Below are 24,195 nucleotides of genomic sequence, written 5' to 3'. Positions count from 1 at the left end.
CAAGAATCATATGTATTCTTGATCTTGCTTTATGAACACACAACCTACCTGGTTTTATATATATATCCTGCACATATAAGGTTGTGTGTGGTATGTAGAAGATTCTATGCAGAGAGAATTTCAGATACTTTGATAGTAAAATGGCCACTTTTATGGTTCAAAAATTATCACAGTTTCTTCAATTATAATTTACTCTTATAATAGAACATGTTGAGAAGCTGGATCAATAGATATAATAATATAATTTAGTATCTTTGTGACAATAAGAACTTAGATGTTGGCAAATAATCTTATCATAAATATATTTCAATGTTATTATATTGTTAATAATAACAATAACTAATATTTATTGAGTCCTTGTATGTCATTTATGACCTTCAACCATTTACATATATTATCTCATTTAATTCTTAAAAACAACCTGGTAAGGTCACCTGAATGGTTCAGTTGATTGAGCTCAGGTCATGATCCTAGAGTCGTGGGATCAAGCCCCAGTGTGGGCTTTGTGCTGAGCATGGAGCTTACTTGGGATTCTGTCTCTCTCTCTCCCCTCTCCTCAACTCATGCTCTCTCTTTTCTCTCTCTGAAATAAAAAATATATATATTTTAAAAATTCTTAAAAACAACCTGGTAAAATAGATATTATTAATATTTTTCTTTTAAAGATGAAGAAATTGGTAGGTAGAAGGGTGTCCATGGTTTCAGGCTAGTATACAGGACAGTTGGGACCCCTGAGATGGATTTTTATTGCTCTAAATTCCATTCTTCTTTTTTTTAAATTAATTAATTTATTTATTTAGAGGAGGAGAGAGAGAGAGTGTGTGTGTACACATGAGCAGGGGAGGAGCAGAAAGAGAAAGAGAGTGAGAATCCCAATCAGGCTCTGTGCTGTGCCCAACATGGGACTCAATCCCACAAACAGTGAGATCATGACCTGAGCTGAAATCAAGAGTCAGATGCTCAATTGACTGAGCCACTCAGGTGACCCTGTAAATTCCATTCTTTAAACATCAGTATATGTTGTTTGTACTTTAATAAACAGCTATGCAAATGCAAGCTATTTTATAGAGCAGCTGAGAAAGTCATGATATGCCTTTGAGACTTCAGGAGAACTCTAAAGGGATTACTTAATCTATATTATACTCTCAATTTTCTATTGTCTCGAACTGGCAATATGAGAATAATTCTTGTCTTTTGTTTCTTCTCCTAGCAATCAGAACAATAGCAACTTTGCATTCATTGAATCTGATGCAACCGAAGAAAGTAAGATTTTTTTTAAGTACATTTTTATAATTTATGGGGTGCCTGGCTGGCTCTGTCAGTAGAGTATGCAACTCTTGATCTTGGGGTTGTGAGTTCTAGTCCCATGTTGGGTGTAGAGATTACTTAAAAAAATAAAATCTTTAAAGTACCTTTTATTTATTATTTTATTACTTTTTACTTATTAATTTATTATTATTTCTTTTAAAGATTTTCCAAAGGAGGATTTGGTGCCTTGGAAATGTTCGGATTTAAATTATTTAATTTTCTTTAATACATTCATGTTGACTAATTCCAAATGACTAGTAATCCCTTATAAAATCAGCAATACTGTTCAACCTAGCTTGGCAGTTTTTAGGTAATAAAGACACAGGATATTCCTAACAAGTCAAAATGAAAATGAAAAATATATGAAGTGTTTTAAAATGCTAAATCTCTGAATCTAGTTTAGCTGATACTGTTTGTGCCCTAAAATACATCAAATATGATAGTACACCCATGAAGTTCTGCTGAAATGCAGTAGTTCATCTTACTCAAGAAGATTAAAAGACACTGGAGAGGGTTTCTGCCTCCAGGATCAGAGCTGCAGTGCCCACCCAGGGGAACTCCGTAAAAGCTGGCCCTCAGGGGGGTTTGTCTTAGAATCTACCCACCTTCTGTTTCTTAGGGCACTGTCAGTCTAACCTTTATCTACCAGCTGTCTCCTGTTGATTCAGCACTGCCAGATTAGTATACTCCCTGAGAAGGAAATATTGAAGAAACTCTCATTTGGGACAGAATTCTGTGCCTGTATGAGTTTTACCAGGCAGTGTGGTGATTACTGGTGCTTTGCACTGATTTTTTTCTAGCTGTAGTCCTCATTTGCTTTCCAAAGTTCCACAGGGAACCACAGCCTTTTGAGGGGAAAGGGGACCTCTTCTAATCCTAGTATCTTATTTGCATATGCCATGACCCCAGTTTGATGAGCTAGAGAGCATATTCACAGATAATGATTGGTGGTCATTTGAATGTTCTTAAGCAGACAAATCCAAATGTGATTCACCACCACCAATTGCATCAGCTTCTAGGTTATAGAAAGGGATCATAAACCCTCACTGGCCAATCCATGTGAATGAATCATTATATTAATGGTCTCTTCAGCTGGTTAATAGTCAAATACCAGATACTATAACCTGTTGAAGCTCTTTCAGAATTCCAGTCAAAACTTGGTCTGCTAGAAACTTATTTCTATTCCACCTCTACTTTGGTTTTATGTCCAGGGTATGTGATACAGCATGGAGTTCCCAGGAAATTGGATCAACCTATCTAGCCCACTGCTGAATTCCCTTACTTGCCCACTTGTAGAGAATTAATTCTGTTATCAGAGAATGATATCAAATAATATCTAAGGATTCCTTGATGGCAGAAGAAAGCAATATCTAATGCTCTAATGCTCTTTAAGACAGAGAACTTTCACCTGGGGGCCACAGGTTCTGTGGGAATCACTGGACCATCCCAGATAAAATGTGTCTTCCCAAAATCCATTCATGATATCAGTGGCTGATTCAGCACTTCACCTTTGTTTCTCTGATCCTGAGTTAGCTGGTTAATCCTGATCAGCCTCTCCTGTTCATAACTTGCTGCCTGCCCGCCATTTCGACTACAGTCCCTTCACACCCCCCATTATCAATGTTTAATCCCCCAGTCCCAACTTGCATCTGATTTCATAACTTAAAACCCTGATAATCTTGACAGACTCTAGTATCTAGTATCAATGTCTCCATCGTTTTTTAATGCCAGTCCTTTCCCATCTCTAGCATCTCACTGGTTCCTACTAAGGCTTCAACTAAGTCCCTGTTTATAATACTATGTAAGTGTAAATAAAACCAAAATAAGTCTGTCTCCCTTTTCAGATAGAATTACAAGACTTATTTATTAAGTATGTCTCTAAGGATACATTCATAAAACGGAAACTGCATTCATGATTCTGCAGAAAGGACTTTCACATTCATTGATTAATTCAACAAACAATTTTTGAGCACATACTCTATGGCAATTATTTTAGATGAACATACATTAGACTTCAAAATATCTCATTCTTTTTGCCAATATTAGGCATTAATCTTTCTTGAACACTGGGTATTGGAATAACCAGCTGCTACAGCTAATATTAGATGTGGGTCTAAACAATGCCCATTAAAATAGTCAGCTCGCCCAGATAATGTAAGACATTAGTCATCTCTTAAACATTTAATATTGAAAAAGGGAATTCTCTTAGCTAATGCTAGAGGTTAGTATTTTCTTGAATATTTGATATTATAAAAGCCAACTCCTCTGGCTAATGTTAAGCATTAATAGTTTTTTAAATATAACCTATGAGTGATTTATCCATTCTGTCCATTACTCTTTAATTGCAACTGGCACATCCATGTGTAATCATTTAGAGAACACACAAAAGCCAGCAACAGACAATACGCAGGTATTTAACCACACCATCTTTCTATGGGTCTCGTTAATCCCTGCTCTTCTGTTTGCCCTGGGTTCTTAACACTGATTCCTTCCTCCTTGTTGTCATTGCTGTCTGTATTGTTTTTTGATATTGAGAGAAAATCTACATAGAATGAAGAGCATAAAATTCACTAATCTAAGTGTGCAACAATGACTTTTTTTACACCCAAATAACCACCACCTCTTAGATGAAAAAATAGAATATTTTTAGCGTCAACATTTCTAGGTTATTTTCCATCCCCCATTCTTATCCTTTGAGCTGTCTTCCTCCTTATTTTGATATCCTGCATGGACTTTTATGGCTCGTAAACTTCAGCTTCCATCATCCCATCCTATCTTGACTTGCTTTAAATTCTCTCTTGGATTAATTTAACTTGCAGTTCCCCATAACAGCTACCTCCCAGCCAGGAACAATTTGCTCTAAGTATTTTGCAAGCAAATGTCAGCACTGGGAACATCTAAGTATGTATAGCTAATCTAATATCATTTGCTTTTAAGTTTATACCTACATAATTTGGGGAAATTTTTATAAACAAATGTGTCAGTCATAGCTGGTCTTCCTACCACCAACAATGCCATCATGCACATATTCTCGGAAAACAAAGAAAATCATTCACATTCTCAAGGAGGATTTCTGAGCCTCGGGTGGGTACTGATTTCTCTTTGGACAATTGTAATTTACAGCCCATACTCACTCTCTGTAATGTTTTTAATCAGCCCTTACACTTTTATCATTTCAGACAGAAATGTCATCTTTTGTTCCAATTCAGTTTTGGTTTTACGTGGTCAAACTTTGTAATATACCCCCTTGTTTTGAACATTGTTATATGAAAAATAAACTAACACATTGAAATTTATGGAGTGCATATGGAAATAGCTTAATTAACTGTCATTTAGGAGAACAAAAGTGCATTGGTTTGCAAGATTTTCCAAAAATGTATCCCCGTTAGTGGAAGTCTCAAATAATACTTCTGTGTTTTTGTAACGGTATCAATTTCTCTATTTGTTAGACACTTACAGAAATACAGCAATACAGAAATACAAACCTTCACTCTAAACAGATTCTCATCTATTCACATTAAAGTAACTTCAGAAAGGCAAATTATGTATATATGATTATAATTCACATAACCAATTACAGTTTCCATAACATTAAAATAATTCTTCATAACCTTTATATACATAGAAGGTATTAGGCCTGAATGTTAAGTACTCAAGTGTAGTTATGTAAAATAACATGACAATTGTGAAATCTGTGTTATTTTAACCAATCTTAAAGAGGTAATTGTATAATCAATATCTTAAGTTGATTATGGAACTATGAGCTACCCGAACAGACTTAGATGATTGGCTGAATCAACTTGTTTCCTCTGATATAAATTGAAGTTAAAGCCTATGTTTGAAAGCAAGAAATATAAAGAAAACCTAAGAAGCTTTTAGGAAATTAAATAAAAATTCATTGAAAGCATTAGCATTCAGTAATTACTCCACCAGAGATCTGTTTGTTGTCTGTCTTTTATTATTTTTAAGATATTATAGATGACTGAGGGGTTGTGGGAGGGAGGATGGGCTAAATGGGTAAGGGGCAATAAGGAATCTACTCCTGAAATCATTGTTGCACTATATGCTAACTAACGTGGATGTAAATTAAAAAAATAAATTAAATTTTAAGAAAAGATCTTATAGATGACCCAGATGATCTTTGTATATATCCTTTTCTCACTGCTAAATGATTGAGAAAAAAATTCAACTTACATCTGAATGTGTCCACTACAGACAATTTTTCAAACACAATCCATATTTGGAATGATTTTCCATTGTTAAATAGATTTCTTAAATTATATTGCAACCCCAAATAGCAAAAATATTACAGAATGCTAGCTTCCAATGTGCCTTATAAACCAAGGTTGCTACAGTTAAAGTTCATAGGTTTTTCAACATTATTTCTGAAGTTTTTGCTTATTATTGTTTTTTTAACTTTTATGACCATGACTCTTGGGTGAAGGATTTAAAATACCCTGGGTCAGTTTTGCATGGTTTCTCTGTGTGTATTAATAATGCAAATATGTAATATGGATGGATACCTGCACAAGCACCTATCAAGATTAACCAGCTAAAGGTACTGATTAATCAAACACTTTTATCTAATGCAAACACTAAGTACCAGAGCTTGTCAGTTCTGACTTAGCGTAGGCATGACCTGGAAATTTATTAAAAAATGATGTTCCAGTCCCACTTCTGACCAATTAAGTTAGAATATTTTCAAGTAAGGGCCAGGCATTTGCATGTTTTAAAGACTCTATGGGTAATTGTAAAGTACAGCCAGGTAAAGAACTACTGAATTAAGTTAAAAACAAGAAATTAAACATAAGGTATTTCTAATTTTGATGTTGCATAAATTAAGTGAAAAATGAGTAAAATACTTTACTATAATTATGATACATCACCTTTAACTGTTTAATTAAAAGTATATTATCTGTAGGGGTGCCTGGGTGGCTCATTCGGTTAAGCGTCCGACTTCGGCTCAGGTCACGATCTCACAGCTTGTGAGTTGGAGCCCTGCGTCGGGCTCTGTGCTGACAGATCGGAGCCTGGAGCCTGCTTCAATTCTGTGTCTCCCTCTCTCTCTGCCCCCACCCTGCTTGTGCTCTCTGTCTCTCATAAATGAATAAATGTTTAAAAAAAATTTTTTAAATATATATTATGTTTCTTAAAGCCATACAGTTTACATATATTGATAACCATAAGTGCACACCAAATCTCTTTAAGAGACTGTCTCTTTATTGTGACAAATAGTACCTAGTATATCTAGTTTTCTTTTTTTTTAATTTTTGTAATGTTTTATTTACTTTTTGAGACAGAGAGAGACAGAGCATGAGCAGGGGAGGGGCAGAGAGAGAGCAAGACACAGAATCCGAAGCAGTCTCCAGGCTCTGAGCTGTCAGCACAGAGCCCGATGCAGGGCTCGAACTCACAAACCGTAAGATCATGACCTGAGCCAAAGTCAGATGCTTAACCGACTGAGCCACGAAGACGCCCCTAGTTTTCTTAATTAAATAATAATCAGTTACTCCCATCTGATTCTACAGAGTACCACAGTGACACTTTCAAGGATACCAAAAAAAAAAAAAAAAAAAAGGACTTTCTTCAAATTGCTTCTTTATTCAAAACCACACACATTGATCTTTCCCTCTATAATTTGTATTTTCTTAATTTCAAAACCATAAATGGAACTATCAGGTTAAATGATCATGATCTTTGTGTTCACTATAAATCTATTGTCATCAACAGCACCTTGGAATGCCATTTGTAGCAAATAATCCATATATTCATGTTATGTGTGATTATCAAATAACATATATGGAGTACAGATATTCTAAATTCTCAACTAAGGAAATAAGATAACCTGACATCAGTGGGATTACTTTATTAGACATTGGAAGGAACAAATAAAAGCCTGAAGACCTAAATCTTTTGGTTTATTTGTGAAATATTAATGATAATCTGTAATATACTATAATTCTTAAACTTTTCATAAGCATAGGCTCTGTCTTATTCCTGATTAAAATGTTGACCAGTACCCAGAGAATAGCAGATACTTAATGGATGATTGTTAACTTGGATTGAATATCTTTAAAATCCTAAATATAAAACATGATTAATGTGGTTAAGACTAGACTATGCATTTTCAAACATTTACAAATACATATTGTAAAAATCCAAAACGTCATCAATAAATTTGTATCACTGATCCCTTTTTGCTACCTTATAAGAGTTCAAAATGTTCTTGATTTATAAAACCTGTTAATTTTCCAAAGTCAAAGTGATGTTTAAATATATCTCCTTTTCCCTTAAAATTCGAATACTATAAGAAAATATAAATTACTATAGGAATCTATATTAAAAATGCCAAATTGCCAAAATATGAAATATACTTAATTGCAAGAGCCAAGTTACAGGCAATCTCCAAATTACTATTCAAATTATACAGAGATACAGGTTTAAAATAACACATAATTGTATTTGTCTTGCATTCCTGCACCATTCTTGAGTTTTCACATCTCTAATGTGAATGGGATTATTGCTTCATTAGTTTCTTAAAATCCTGTAATCATGCTACAAAACAATATTTAAACTGAATTTCTCTTTCAAAAATTCAATACAATTAAGTCTGGCTGATGTAGCCAAATAGCAAAAAATAGGGAATAAAATTCTGAATGTTACAAGATCAGAACTTTTCACATGTTTTCAACTCATAACACCTATAAGACTGAAACATCTGGATGAAAAGTAAAAAATACAAATATTTCTCTACTACTTGTTATATATAATGTACAAAGTTAATGCAAATGTTCTCATGTTGAATTTAGCTTTTCAAATCATCTAAAAAGTTCTGGATTGTGTAAAACAGTATCGTCTGTTTTAGTTAACTTGAGAAGACTGTGTGTCTACTTTGGCATTTCAGATAGCTTTGTTTTTACATTTCTTGGGTGCAGAAGGCATTTGTTAGCAGTTCAGAAATTTTTTCTGATCTTCAAAATCATAACCACAAAATCTTTACTTTAGTGATAAAGTATACCTAGCTGTGGCCCTAGGTGTGGCCCCTAAAATTGAGAAGGATGAGTTTTTAGTTAGTAATGACTTAAAACAATACAAAGTTGGTAATCTTTAAATTCATTGGGATTGAAAAGTTTTCAATTATTCTAATTATACTCATAATTTGTTTCTTAATTTTGAAAGGAAGTGTAAGTGAACCCCTTAAAAATAAAATGCAATCTACTAATTGTGAAACTTTCTGGGATTTCCAAGTAAGTTGGTTTAAATGAATTTACATCTTCCAAAATTCTGATTACCGTAAAAATGTATATACATCAAGAATTAAATCTCGCAAACTGTAATCACAGAAAATACTTACTTGTATGTTAGATTTCCACAGAAATATTGTTAGATGTCTAAAAAAGAGCTTTTTAAACACAGGAGTATTGCAGTGTTGACTTTAATTGGAAAAAAAATTGAGATAAATAACTCTCTCCTGCTAAGAAACCTGTGTACAGGTGGGATTTCCCATGATTCAGAGAGTGTTATGAACACTCACAGCACTCCTCCTCCCAGCCATTCTAACTTAAAGCAGAAGAAGTTTTAAAGAAAAAGAAATTGATATATCTGTCAATCCTGGCCAAAAGTAATGTAAATACAGACTTTAAATAAAATTAGCAATAAGTTTTCCCCCTTTGAAAGTCTCATAAATGACCATTATAGAAAGACTAAATATTGTAAAATTTCAGATTTGGCCATTTATTTGGATTTGTAAAGCAAAAATATATAGAAAAAAATGTCCTTCGTATAAAAGACTAGCAAAAAGAAGAGTTAATCCTTTACTTTTTATATCATCTCTAGTCTGACAATTTAAGCAAAGCATGACAAAATGAGTCATAAAGATAGTAAATATTAGCAATATCATCAAATTTGAATGTCGAATATTTTAACATTTGGACATTATAGACATCTTCTGGTAATATGGTGTTTCCAGCTGGCTTGTAAAATCACGAAATAGTGGTTATGTGCTTTCCACCAAATACTTACTGGATTATTTAAAACCAATTTAAAATTACTGTATTTGTAGTAAATGTTATGAAACCTCACTTCTTTTGACAATTGTTTCCGAGAATTCTGGAATTTCCTAAACCACAATGTGTAGAAGGACGTGCTCCTGAGTGGGCTTCTTTTCTCAGCTTTATGGTTGTTGATGAGGTTCTTTCCGAGCTCTACTATTTGCACAGGGGAGCCAAGTGTTCTTACTAAGTGCAGCGGGGTATGAGAGGAGGATCAGGTACTGCAGCTGCGAAACCTCTGCTCGGGCATGCGTTTTGGTTTACACACGGCCGGGTTAAGGAAACACTTCAACGATGTGTGCATTCATGAGTCCCGGGTGTAATGCATTTATCTCTGTTCTAAAACGATCTGTGCACGCAGTAATCCGGTTTCAATGTGAGAGTAAGTCACTGGGTTTTATTTATCTTTGGTTCATGTTGGCATGAAGCAGGCCCCTAATTACCACCGAGACCCATCGTGGGCAAGGAAAGTAATAAACAGTAATCACATCGCGTACACGTCGAGTCCCAGGGAGAGCAGAGCTCTCAGGAAGCCGCAGGAAGCGTGCGCTTCCAGGAGGGTGTGCGGCTCGCGGGGGTCTGCACGCGCGCAGAGCTTGTTAACGGAGGGCGTGCCGGAGGCGTGGCGCGAGGTGTCCGGGCGAGGCGCTCCGCGAGGCGGGCGGCGGTGGGCGGGCGGCGGGGAAGCGCGGCCGGGGAAAGGCAGCGCTGCGCCGCGAGCGGCTCCCAGCTCCCGCTCTCCCGGCCGCCGAGCCGAGCCGCCGTGGGCGGGGCCTGCGGTGATTGGCGGGCGGGCGGGGAGGTCGGAAGTACTTTGTTTTTTATGCTAATGAGGGAGTGGGGCTTGTCCGTATTTACGTTGAGGCGGGAGCCGCCGCCCTTCATTCACCCACATGGCCCTTCGAGGTGCTGCCGTCGCCGCCCGACCTGCGCCTTCGCGCCACTTCGCGCCCTCGGGCGAGGCCGAGGGGGTGGGGACGACCCCCGCCGCGTAGTCGCGGCTCGCGCCCCTCGCGAAGCTCCTTGGCGGGGCCGGCCGGTCGGCCGGCCGCACCCCCGGCCTGGGGCCTCCGGTCGTAGTAAAGCGGAGGCGGGTGGGGAGGCGGGAGCGAGAGCCCGCGGCGGGCGAGGCGAAGATGGTGGCGGCTACTCCTCCTGGTGAGTCTGCCCGCCCCTCCGCCGAGTGAGTGAAACCTGTTGTGTGCGGCCCCAGTCCGGAGGGAGGGCGGGCGGGCGGGTGGGGCGGAATGGCCCGGGGCAGCGTGGCGGCGGCGGCGTGGCCGGGGGCCGGGGCGGGTCTCGGGCCGTTGGCCGCCCCTGCGTGTGGCAGCGGCGACTCGCTGCCCCCTCGCTTGCTTGCGGGCTGGCGGAGGGGCAGGGCAGGGCCGGGGAAGGGAGGGTGGGAGGGGGCGGCGTGCGCGAGGCGGCCGCGCCCGGGACCCGCGCGGACCCTGCCTGGGCCGGCCCCGGCGGGCGGGTGGGCGCGCGGCGCACACAATGGCCCCTCAGGGAGGGTACGCGCGAGGCCCGCGCCCCTTCCAGGGCTCGGGGTGCACGCGGGGCGCGGGGTCCCCGGGAAGGGAAAGTTTCTCCTGGGGGCGAGAGTTAAAGCGCCTCCAGAACAAAGCGGCGGCGGCAGCGGCACATGGGGCAGGCCGCGGGCCGGGAGGGGGCGCGCCCACGAGGTACCTGCGCGCTGGCGGGCGGCGTGGCGTGGGCGGGAGCCCGCGGGCCCCCAAACTTTGTACGCGCGAGGGTGGGCGGAGGGCGCGGGAGCTCGGCGCGGCGCGGCCTGGACGCCACCCCCACGCCGCGTGGGCTTTGTTAACCCGCGTGGGCAGTCCCGGGTGGGGCTCGCAACTTCCCGGGCCGTGGCCCGCGGAGCAGGCCCTGGCCGGCCTCGGTGACGGCGTGGAGCCGCCTTTGCCCGCCCGCTGGCGGGGAGCGCGGCGCGGGAGGGCCGGCCCGGCTCGGCGGGAGCGGCGGCCGCGCCGCCATATTCCTGCGGGGCGGGCTGCGCGGGGGTGAGGGCGGGGGACATGGCGGCGACTGCGCGCCGCCGCCGATTGTTCCCGGCTTAGGCCTCGGGCCGCGTGCGACGGGCACCGCAGTCGCGGAGCCCCCGCCCCTCTGGGCCGGGCTGGGGGGGGGGGGGCGGGGGACACAAAGGAGGGGCGGCGCGCCCGCGTCCCCGCCGCGCTCGGGCCTCGGCGCCGCCGGTCGCCGCGCGGCTGCCGCCGGGAAACGGGGTGGGGGGTTGCCGCGTCCGGCAGGGCCCGACTCTGACCCACCGCCCCCTGGCGGCCGCTCGCGAAACCGCAGGGCCATGCACCCCCTTGTGCGACATGTGCTGCCGGCCCGGGCTCCATGAGCGAGGCGGGCACTTTGCAGTCTCGAGCGTTCCTGCTCCCTTTTCTACTCCTTAGCCGGAGCAAAGGGGACGGGAACTGGAGAAGGCAGACTCTTTCCTGCAGTATCGCCAAAAGAAAAAATTACCAACATGCCATCCGACCACATCACTTGAGGAAACAACTCTTTATCCCGGCTTGCAGCCACGAGGTCTTGGATGGGGGAGGGGTGGTAAAGAATAGTCCCTTTGCTGCTGCTGCTTTTCCCTCTCATTAGAACTGTACAGTAAAGGATTGCTGTGGATCATACTGGAGTATTTCAGGATCTTTTTAAATAAGACATGAATTTAATACCTGTGGGTTTTTCAACTTTATTCTCTTACACGTTTACACTTCTGTACATTGTTGGTCTTTTAAACATTGCCAGTGTTGCTTGGCTATGTTATCCTCGTTTTGGCAAATGAATGTAACTAATTGATACAAGAGCGTTAGAAATAAGCAAATTTAAATTTAAGTATGGGTTTGGAGGGTGATAATAATTTTCAGCAAATATGTTTGTCTTTTATCCCTGTCTCCCCACCCCCCAACCCAGTCATACACGTGGACCTAACTGCACCAAAAGCTTTTCTAAGGATACTTGCAAGAAGAAAGTTTTCCCTAGTGGGTAAGTGTATTCTAATTCTTTTTGGTTAACTTTTTCTTTAAAACAATTTTTTTTTTATTTTAATCATTTGAGTAAAATGGGAGTGGGTTTTCAAATAGTGAAATAGGTATCTTGTATTTTGTTCACTTACCTTTTCCAAAAAATTAACTCTGTGGCCAGCTAATTTTTAAGTTAAAGTACAATGCAAATACCATAAAAATCTTTGGAAACTGGTATGCAGTTTATAAAATGTAATTTTAGAACTGCTTTAAGTTGGGTGATAAAGTAGATCTAATTTGGAGTAAGTTTTCAAGGTTCAAAACAATTTAAACAGGATATTTAAGTTCTATAACAAGCTAATAACACTTGAAATGTAGTCTGAAAGGTAATTTTGTTGATTGATTTGCCAAGTATTTGCTAATTGGAAGCCAGAAGAAAAAAATGTTTTGCCACGTGGATATGAAGATTTCCTCTAAAAAGGTACATGTATGAATCAAATTGCCCTGTTAATTCTCATTCATATGCAGTCTAATCTTGATTTTTTTTTTTTTTTTTTGAGTATGTCTTTGGGAACCTCCAGGTAAAGGAAGAGCCACCAATTTCTTTGACAGTATTAGATGGTTAAGATTGTCTTGTGAAAAAGATTTTTTTTCTACTTTTAAGGTGTAAATGTGCTTGTGAATGAAATTCGCAGGTTTGAGATAAACTCATTTTCTCTTCCGCATTAGGAATTATGCTGAATTTTGTATGTTTTCTAGCCCTTAAAAGTTTGAGGTGTTCTTCTAATTATTTATTTCAAATTTAGCAGGAATAAAGAGAACATCACCTTGTGAGACTGAAGATTGTGACCAGTCAGAATAATGTCAAAGTGCTTACAGTGCAGGTAGTGATATGTGCATCTACTGCAGTGAAGGCACTTGTAGCATTATGGTGACAGCTGCCTCGGGAAGCCAAGGTGGGCTTTAAAGTGCAGGGCCTGCTGGTGTTGAGTGCTTTTTGTTCTAAGGTGCATCTAGTGCAGATAGTGAAGTAGATTAGCATCTACTGCCCTAAGTGCTCCTTCTGGCATAAGAAGTTATGTTTTCATCCAATAATCCAAGCCAAGCAAGTATATAGGTGTTTTAATACTTTTTGTTTGCAGTCCTCTGTTAGTTTTGCATAGTTGCACTACAAGAAGAATGTAGTTGTGCAAATCTATGCAAAACTGATGGTGGCCTGCTATTTCCTTCAAGTGATTTTTACTAATTTTGTGTACTTTTATTGTGTCGATGTAGAATCTGCCTGGTGTATCTGATGTGACAGCTTCTGTAGCACTAAAGTGCTTATAGTGCAGGTAGTGTTTAGTTATCTACTGCATTATGAGCACTTAAAGTACTGCTAGCTGTAGAACTCCAGCCTCGGCCTGTCGCCCAGTCAAACTGTCCAGTTACTGAACACTCTTCTATGGTTAGTTTTGCAGGTTTGCATCCAGCTGTGTGATATTCTGCTGTGCAAATCCATGCAAAACTGACTGTGGTAGTGAAAAGTCTGTAGAAAAGTAAGGGAAAATCAAACCCCTTTCTACACAGGTTGGGATCGGTTGCAATGCTGTGTTTCTGTATGGTATTGCACTTGTCCCGGCCTGTTGAGTTTGGTGGGGATTGTGACCAGAAGATTTTGAAAATTAAATATTACTGAAGATGCGACTTCCACTTTAAACGTTCCAGAAATGTAAAGTATTTTTAAAACCTTTGTAATTTTAATTTTGAAATTCATCTATACAACTTTCTGTTTCTTAAACTGAAGTTTTGTCATAATTTTGTGCTAAAACATTCTGAGGTTGCATGTCAGGATTATAAGTTTTTACTATATTGGAATAGATTTATTAAGTATTTGATTTTAATCGTGTCTGTGAAGGAAATTTATTTTAATAAACGTATGATAATTTGTGAAGTTGGGAGATGCCTTTTTGCTTTTTTAGAGTTGGTATTTGCACTGTCTTCATCCAAAAGTTAATAATTGCATTGCTTGTGCATTGTTTATTTAAATTTGGTGAAAACACTCTGTTTAAAGCAATGTATTAAGAAAGTTGTGGGGTTTGGTTGCTTTTTAAGCATGTTAATTGACATTTGGGGAGGGGAGGTTGTCTTGTTTCTAGTAATCAAATACTGTTTTACCAGTACTGGTGTTCTTAATGTATAACTGTTAACTGGTTACATACTAGTTTTCTTAGTAATTATCTGTGCTGTATAAACAGTTAGTGGTCCTTAGACTGTTGTTAACTTTCTGGAACTTAAAAAACAGGAGTTAAAAAGAAGACACACTGATGCTAAGCAGAGTGACAAGTATGTGTGTGTGGACATGTCTCATGCCAAGAGTGTAGGCTGGGAGTCTGAAGTTAGGTTTTCTCTAATGCTGTAATACTATTAGTACTTCTCCCTTCATAAACCGGACTTCTGCAGCATTGATAGTTGGTCTAGGCATATGTGACTTCAAGTCACTGGAGTGGAACCTAAGAAGTGGCAGTAACAGTATTTTATTCAACATTTCTGCCTTTTCTTTCATGTGTTTGTGTCTAGCCTGTGTTTTCACCTTGTAGAAGAATGTGGGTTAACTTGAGAATAATCAGATTTTAAAGGATCCGTTGTTAAAATTGGATCCAAGCTAAATTTTGAAGGAAAGCTGTAATATGGAGTAAATTTGCCATAACTTATTTATTACACCGTGTTATAAAATAGATTATGTAAAATCTGAACATGGAAAGCTTAACTGCTAATGTATCCCTTTTTAAAGAAACTTAGAGTTTAATCATGGATCCCTGAATAGAAAGGTAAGAGTTTCATAGTTCTGGAGTGATTATTAAAAGGTAACTTTTCAGAGAGAAAATACAAAGAATTGTGCAATGATTAATAAAATGAGGATCTAATTGTCCTTTGAGTTCTTAAACCTTTTGAATTGAAAACCTTAAAGTGGTTTTGTTTTGATCATTTAATGACAAATACTGCTTTAAATGCTTTTAAAGCCCCATAAGGTTAGCATGGGTTATAGTAGTCTCCAGAAAGATGTGCCATGGTGATTAGTGAAAAAAGTGATGTTTACTCCACCAAACCATATAATTTCATTTTAAAGCTTTTAGCATTACTATTTAACATAGAATAGTGATAAGACATTTAAAGGATTTCTTTACATGCTAAAATGGAAGTCAGATTTTAAATAAAATCTTAAATGGTTAACTTTTCTCCTTAGATGCTGAACCTTTGTAGTATTTGTGTTCAGAACTCAATTGGACTGTAACTAGACTTAACACACACATTTATTAATTTGTTTGGTGGGTGTTTTCTTGTGAGGTTGGCAGTAGGGCTGAGGTTGTCTAGAGTTCACTAGGAATTGCATTTTATTTGTTTCTGGTTTTAAAATGCGTGGCAAAGTTTATGTTCATGAATCTGTTAAGATTTTCTTAAACAATACAACATAGTTTTCAAGTAGCACTAACAAAAAGCCATCTAAATATAATTAGCCATTTTGAGATACAAATAATTTGAACACCTTGATTATAGCTCATAATTGCCTGCCTTCTCTCTAATTGACCGGGGAGGGGGGAAGCTCTAACCTTTTTTGTATTTTAACCTTGTTAAGAATTGAGTATTAGGGTACTATTGCTTGAGTTTTGATAGCTTTAAGATTATTTTCAGGAAAAATAAGTTTTTCTATTTTTTTGCATGTTATACATGTATGATTCTTAGCCTGTGTTTAAAAGGAAAGCACTTACAGCTTTATGAATTTTCAAAACTGCAAAGTAGTGGTGATTTTACTAAAAACTTTGAGATCTTCATTTTACAGGCAGACCAGTCTAAACAGAACAAGCCAGAGTTGGGTTTTTCCCTGTAGTTTGAAGAGCCCTACAGAATGATTCCTGACAAAATGCAACCTGCAATTGCCTGGAGAACAATTCAGTATTATGTTAAAGTTTATTATGTATTTAGTGAAATATTGTTCTGTTAGAAGTTGACAACTATGGTGTAGTTGTCTAGCATTAGAAAACTAGCCTTTGGGCTGAGTAGTAAAGGTAAGGAGAGCACAAGTATACAAAGGCCAGTATTTGGTGTCCAACTAAAAATAAGATCATCATGTCTAATTGAGTCTTTGCAGATTATCCTTTGCCTTAGAGGTTGTTTAGTCTACATTGTTTTTAAAGTCTGAATTAATACAGTTTTCTGTTTTTATAAGTTCAGTTCCAGATGTAATATTCCTCAAGAGTTTTAAAGGATAACTCGGATGTATCCCATGAATTTTAAGACAGTAGGAAAATTGTTAAGGCTTAATTCCAGTAATTTGAGCAGGCATAGCATTCAGAGGCCTACTTCTGTATTTGCAATTTAGTCATGCTGTTTGAGTTGTTTGGTGCGTTTAATGTAAACAAATAAAATTCCATATTTTAAGACTGTTAAGAAATTGTCCAGAATGAGCATATTAAAATAAAAATTTTAAGGTCATTCTTAGTTGTGGCAGTTTCTCTGGTGTTGTTTGTTATTATAAATTGATCCAAACATCTTTGCTTATCAATTTAAGGTAGTTGGGAAGTGGAGACGGGTCCTGAGGTGATTGTACTGCCTCTATTTGTTTACTAAAGCATTTGTAGTATCTATGGCAGCATTTGTGTCTTAGTTTTACAGATGAGGAAGTGAGATCAATAGTATTTATTTGCAAAGATCTAAGACCAGTGGAGTCTGGATTAAAACCCAGGTCAATTAGTCGATTAAAAAAAAAAAGGTTATCCTATACTATTTTGAATCTGACAATGCTTAAATCACATTTGAATTTGCTTGATTTGGAGATTTGGGTTCCTAGTATATTAAATTCTGCTCGGGGCTCCCAAGTACAATTTTTTTTTTTCCAATCACAGATCATAGGCACTTAAAATCCAGCTAGTTAACTTGTTAATTTAAGTAGGAAGCATCTTTATTTTGTACTTATTGGGATCTTGTCCACATGTTAATAGTTTTGTTTTTGTTTTTGACCTATTGATACATTGAAATTTAAGAGAGGAAGCCAAAGTGTGTAGTCTTAAACTGCTTTTTAGTAAATATCTAAATATTTGATGACAGGGTTGAATGTTTTTTAATGGGTTTGTATTATACTTAAACCAAATTAAGATCTTCAGCAGTTTGTCCAAATTGTAGTGTTTTTATAATAAGATGAAATTTAAGATTTTTTTTTTTTTTTTTTTTAATTTTTTTTTTTTTTTTTCAACTTTTATTTATTTTTGGGACAGAGAGAGACAGAGCATGAACGGGGGAGGGGCAGAGAGAGAGGGAGACACAGAATCGGAAACAGGCTCCAGGCTCCGAGCCATCAGCCCAGAGCCCGACGCGGGGCTCGAACTCACGGACCGCGAGATCGTGACCTGGCTGAAGTCGGACGCTTAACCGACTGCGCCACCCAGGCGCCCCGAAATTTAAGATTTTTAAGATATTTTGCTTGTGGCCAGTAAAGCAATTCTAAAAGCAGAAATTCCATCCCTGTGCAGTTTTGAGTACTTGAAAAAGTAACTAAATTGGCAATGTAAATACAGGTTTGGTCATTAATGGGGCAAGTATTTATGGCATAGAGGTAAAAACAAAAAAATCCTGGGGTTGATGGCAAGTGGTGCCAAATATATTCAGTGCAATGTTTCCGTTATTAATAACTGCATGCCTAAACTTAGGAGTATGTACGCTTAGTAAAAGAAGATGAGTACATACCTGTTTACATGCTTGTTTATAAGATGTATGTATTCTATGAAATTGTTACAGAAACTATAATGTTCACTTGAACTTAGACTAAAAGACCTAAAGACATTAAAAGGTTCTTAAGTTCCACTGATTAAAGGAATCATTTTCCTTTACTTGGTTGAGGTGTTATTTGTATGGGAATATAGACATACAGGAAGCTGGGATTGGCAAGAGTGGGTGAAAATTACTTAATATTCAGGTTGAGGATGTATGCTTCTTGAACTATTAGGTACCTTAAAAGTCCAGTTACATTCCTCAACAGATTCAATGCAAGGGCCATGTTCAGTGAACACTACTGGAATCTAGAGTGGTTACATGTTGAGATCAGGTTCTTAACCACAGGTGGGTTTTCAAAATAAAAACATGAATTCAGGTGTATAACAGTCTAGAAAGCGAGTAGGGCTGGATGCTAGGAAGACCAGCATTTTGAGAAACTGGTTGGTTTTGGTCTATGTATTGTAAGAACATGATGAGCCATATGAATGCAGCACATGAAAGCAGTACCTCGGAATTTGTATGGAGGTGAGACTAAATAGGAATAGAGAATGTACATTTTGTGTTTCATACAGGTTTTATGGCTATTTTGCTTGGCATAAGCCTTTTAGCTGGTGCCAATCTTACATTTGCTTCTGAAGCCATAGGATTTTCCTTCCAACTCTATGTAGTAAATAGTAACCCCTTTCTGCCCCAGTGATAAGCCAACTATGCAGTTGTTTTTGGATCTCCTTGGGGGTTGAAGTTTGTATTCACACTGGTCTACAGATCATTCTTGACAAATGATTTCCTAGCCCTCCAAAGAATTGTCAAATTTGTGCCATCTCATGTTCTTTGATCTATAAAATTCTAGGTTTACATGGAAAAGATGTAGTTTCTGCCATTCATTTTCTGAACATTTCTGAATGAATTCTATTCTTTACTGTTAATGATAACATTGTAGAGGCTACTTTTAAAATGTGGAACTTAAGCCCCCAGCTCATTAATTAATCATCTTTGTGCAAAGACCTTAAAGTGCTCTGCCTCCCTTCATCCTTACTCAACTCTCCGAGCATCCTGATGGCTGACTTTCTTCATGGACTTTGCGCTTGCTCTTCCCTTAGCTTGGAAAAACCCTTTCATATGGCCACATGATAACTGTTTCCAGTCTGCACAAATAGATGAAACTAGTTCTCAACTACGTTTTTTTATGTTTATTTTTGAGAGGGGAGGGGAGGAGAGAGAGGGAGGCAGAATCTGAAGCAGGCTCTAGGCTCTCAGCTGTCTGCACAGCCTGATGTGGGGCTCGAGCTTGTGAACCATGGAATCATGACCTGAGCTGAAGTCCTGCTCAAACTGACTGAGCCACCCAGGCTCCCCCTCGTAACTACATTGATTTTTCACTCGCTGGGTCACTTTTCCTGATAGGGGACTAGTGGCCTCACTTGGGATTTTGTTAGAAATGCAGGATCTGGGGCCCTTTCCCAAACTTGAATTAGTGTCTTCTCTTGAAAATCATTTGCCCACCCACTCCCTTCTAGGATGCTCTGTGAAGGCAGGGATTTGTAAGTGTATTGATGCATAGTCAACACCTGGAACAGTACTCAGCACATACAACACCTAATATGTCTTGCATAAGTGAGTGGAAGTGCCCACAGGTGAATATGACTGCTTAAATGAGAGGCTCCGTAGAAGTTCACAGGCAAAACAAGACATTTGTCTGTTAGTCCATAATGGACTTTACAAAGGTAATCATTGTAAACTACATTAATGATAATCTATCAAATGTCTGTTGGAAAGGATTAGAGTAGTATGAGATGGGAAACGAAAGCAAAAGATTACAGTATCTAGTCATCCAGGAACAATGAATATCTTAAAGTGTCTGAAGCTTTAAGAAAATAGAAAACCTTCCCTTCTGTGTTACCTTTGTGTGGCAGTGTTTTGGTGATGGAAGTAAATGTTGAACTTCACAATCTCACAAAATGAGCAACTGATGTTCAGGCTACCAGGTTAAAGGAGTGCTCGCCAAAGTGGTGCCGAGGAAGGTAACCTTGATGAGAGGCTTTTAGTGACAGGTTCTCAGCAGGATTTTGTTGCCTGAATGAAACAAGGCTCTGTCTTGTAATGGTTTTTTAGTCCCTGTTCTCTGTTCTCCAATTTTAAATCCCCCCCCCCTTTTTGTTTATCAAACAATTTAGCATTCAGAAAATGTCACCATGCTTACCAAAATACCATATGGTGTTCTAATTTTCTAAGTCTTAAGTTTCACCACCAGCAGAAGGTGTCAGGAATACAAAGAAGTCTTTACGCTGGTTTACTGGGCTTTGATGAAATTCTGAGTTGTCTTTTTGACACCCTGGGACATAGCATCAGTAAAACCAATATCTCAGGGATATTTGTGGTGTAAGAAGGGTCATGGTAGAGTTGCTGAAGGAAAACCAGGTACCTTCTCGGGTTAGTTTTAGGAAACAACATACAGAAATTGGTAATGGCAATCGATTTTCTCACACATGTCTGTAAATTCATTTAGTTTGTGCGCCCCAGAAATATGCTGTAGACTGGAAGACTTCTAAAGTCACAGGTGGTACTGGCTAACTGGTTGAGATATTAAGTACCTACTTAAGGAGCCCCAGGGTAGTATTTGAGAGGGAGACTTCCCAGTTCAAGTACTAGCTTCTCCCATTAGCAATTTAGGCAAATTGTCTTTAATTTTCCCACCTTGGTCAGCAAGGTAAATACCTGTTCTAATGGTACCAGTGTGTCATAATGTGATAAAAAGGGTTCAGAAGAGATTTCAGACAGAAGTTAACTCACAGTTTTCCTGCTTTGTAATTTAGGAAATGGGTCCATGACGTCAGAACCACTTTTTTTTTTTTTTTTTTTTTTTTACTTTCAGTACTGTTCTCCCAGATCACTGGAGTCCTTGGGCAGTAAACTGCTCAATGAACTGACAAGTGTTTATGAAAGTATATATTGATAACTGGTGTGTCTTCAAGAAGACATCAGTGATTCTGGGATAAACTTAACATGTGTAAATTAGAATTAGTCAAATGAAGAAGTAACTGGTACTAAATAAAACCCTGAGCAAGTAAGTGTTCCCTGAGCTCAGGGACAGTGACTGATACCGTGTGTGCATTTGGCATATAGGTATTTATAGCATTTAGGTAATTAACTCTGTCTAGTTTAGCATGCATAAATACAGTAATCAAGTGTTTCACTGATTTGGTCTTGGTATGTTTCTCCTTGTTTAATATGAAGAATCTAGTATTTTCCAGATTTCTCCAGCCAAAGCTGGAATGTGCAGTTTAGTGCCCAGTGAAACCATTTGGTCATGATTGATGCTACTGACAGAGAATAAGTTTCTGATTTTGAATTTGAGACTTCTCACCACTATAGAAGTGTTTTGCCCTCTTAAAATGGTGAATTTAGTGAGGTTACATTGCAGAAATTAAATAAGCATGTTATATAAATACTATTGTATTTTAAGTAACTGAGAATAACTTAGTCTTGACCTTTGTCCACTTTTTAAAAATACAATGCTAAAGACAGTATGTGCTACTAAGACTCTGAAGAAAAGCTTGAGACTACTGGTTGATTTTTACACTTTAACCATGATTTAATAATCTATGTCCTCCTGACACAGTTTTGTCTTAAACTCATTGAATAATTGGGCCAAATTCGAGGTGATCAATTTCTACTAAATAGTTAACCATAAGGTATATTTGTGTTAGCAAACAAAATGCTTTCAAAATGTCCCACTTTTGAAACTGTTTGAATTTTTTATGTTGACCCAGTAACTTTGTTTGCAAAGGTAAACTGAAGTGGAGTTAAGCAATTGCCTGGCAAATTTTATCACTGAGGTGACCATACAGGATAAAATGAAAGAGCTGAATTTTAGAAAATATACTTGATGACAGCAGACCTTTACTCTTCCTAGATCTTTAGTAGGAGTTTTTGTTCCAGGAATTGTTGGAGCTCTAGTCCTGCATACTTTTTTCTCCCTCTCTTTCTTCCCTCCCCCTGTCTCTTACTACCTCCCTTTCTTTCTCTTTCTCTCTTCCCTTTTCTTTTTTCTCTTTCCCTCTTTTCCTTTTTTTTCCTCTTTCCCTCCCTTTTCATCTATCATTTTTCCATCATCAATGATACACACATGGTTAAGGGTTTTGTCTAATAATCATTAACCAATCCTTACAAAATTTTAAGTATTTGAGGAACTATCAACGTAAAATACATTTCTAGTTTCAATTGGATGCTTGTCATTCATATGGAAAACTCAGAGGCAGAAGTATTATTTTAAAAAATAGTATATTTTGAAACAGATGACTAAGATCAAGATTATTTTCTATCAGATTCATTAACTTACTTCAGAATTAACTGCCTATTTGTTGAACCATCTCCTATTTCCTAGTCATTTCAGCTTCAAAGTTCCTGGACTTAACATGGTGTCTAATATGTCCTGCTGCCATTTTAATCTGAGATTAAATAAAGGCCTTTTAAGTATATTTTAATCTCATGAACCCATCCCCAAGTAACTGTGTTTAAAAGATTGCATAATGATTTAAAAAAATATATTGCATAATGATGTCAAAGAAAAGCTTCTTGTATTTCAAGACCAGGAAAGATTCCTTGGAATGTGGATAGCTGGGGTTGAAGGGAGCAGAGAGTGCAGAAACACCATGGCTTACCCCTGGTTTCATGGGGGCGGGGCCGAGGTAGGAGGTAAACAGAAAGTCCAGACACACTGGGAATGTGACAGCCAGGTTTGCCACCTCACTCAGGTGACAGGCCTGAGAATTCTCACCAGATTTCTCACGACTAACTGTGGCATGAGAGAGCAGCAGAATGATTCCTGTGTGTGTAAGGAGGCCTGGAAGTGTCAAGGATCCTGCTTGCCTGAGAGTGTCGTGCTTGAAAAGGCCTTCAGTCATGAATAAGACACAGCCCAACGGTGGCAAATATGGTCTAATATCCAAAACTCAATGTGGAAAAAGCCCCTCCCTATCCTGGAATTTGTGGCTGAAATTCTTTATTGCTACATGTGTCCATGGGATTAGAGGCCGAAGATATTAAGAAAGCATTATTGGAAAAGTTTGGTCTAGAATCGTGTAAGAGAGCAAGTAGATTAGAAAAAAGTAGGTGGTAGTTACGGAAGTGAGGTGGGAGTTGCGACCACCACAGACACTAACCTGTGAGCCCACAGTACAGAACTGGTGGGATAAAGTGGACACTGCTGAAAAAAGCAAAAGGACCTGCTATGCCTCCTTATTCTCTGAACTTTGACCTCCACAGCAAGGAAGGGGAGTGATAGCCACTCCATCCCTACTCATTTATTTAGTCTCTTTGCTGAAACGATGTAACGAACAAGCCAGGCTGTTATGCTGCAGAACTGCATAGGGCAGGATGATGTGCTGCATTGCCTTGTGCAGAACCTTGAGACATTATTTCTTAATAACCTGAAGATTTATGTTGAGTGGCTTGAGTAATTTTGCTTTAGACAATTTATTCAGTTCTTCATCCTTCATAGAGGACTTGTGAATGTCTTTATGTTTAGTTACAGATAGTGGCAACTAACAATTCTCGAGTGTCAGGCACTGGGTATCTATTTAATCCTGACAGTAACACTATGAGATAACTGCTGTAATTACTGTTCCCATTTCATAGATGAAGGAACTGAGGCAGGGAAGCTATGCAGTTGACCCCATTCACAAAGCTGATAAATGGAGGAGCCAGAATTTTAATCGAAACAGTCTAGTTTTAGAGCCAGTTCCCTTAACTGCTGCACTGCCTTTCAGACCAGTGTATCATTATGATAATTATGCTAACAGGATGTAAGGGAATAGCAGCAAAGTATTAACATTACCTACTGCCAAACAGACAAATCTAGGGCAATTTTAATATCTGAGTTTTTACCTTCCCCAAATTTTGTAGAATGACCACATTTTTATTATTATCACAAAAAAGATAAGTATAATTTCTATGAAAATTATGCAGAGAAATACATGGAAAATGTCCATCACAATGTTATCCAAGTGGTGAGATTTTTTCAGTGATTTTTTATTTTCCTGCACTTTTATTTTTTTGGTTTGGATTTTAAGCCCCTAGTTTTAAGAGAAAAAAATAAA

The 24,195-nt window shown here is 38.9% G+C and overlaps 1 protein-coding gene and 1 long non-coding RNA gene across 2 annotated transcripts in view; both read left to right on the top strand.

Moving 5' to 3' along the window:
- LOC147584663 (uncharacterized) overlaps window positions 1-1,411 on the top strand; it is a 29,301-nt gene extending 27,890 nt beyond the window's left edge. Inside the window, exon 5 of the long non-coding RNA XR_015255713.1 lies at window positions 1,211-1,411. This is a non-coding gene — a long non-coding RNA (uncharacterized LOC147584663). The remainder of the gene's footprint in view (window positions 1-1,210) is intronic.
- An 8,196-nt stretch (window positions 1,412-9,607) lies between these two features.
- The window catches only part of LOC147584662 (uncharacterized), a 34,907-nt gene continuing 20,319 nt past the window's right edge, over window positions 9,608-24,195 (top strand). Inside the window, exons 1-3 of the mRNA XM_086717258.1 lie at window positions 9,608-9,676; window positions 9,871-10,517; window positions 12,300-12,371. Of these exons, the coding sequence (XP_086573384.1) occupies window positions 9,608-9,676; window positions 9,871-10,517; window positions 12,300-12,371 (788 nt within the window). The remainder of the gene's footprint in view (window positions 9,677-9,870; window positions 10,518-12,299; window positions 12,372-24,195) is intronic.

Source organism: Puma concolor, chromosome A1, assembly GCF_028749965.1.
Source record: "Puma concolor isolate L17-30 chromosome A1, mPumCon1.1.hap2, whole genome shotgun sequence".
Classification (NCBI taxonomy): Eukaryota; Metazoa; Chordata; class Mammalia; order Carnivora; family Felidae; genus Puma; species Puma concolor.
Note: the sequence above shows the minus strand (reverse complement) of the source record. Positions and strands in the feature narration are given on the sequence as shown.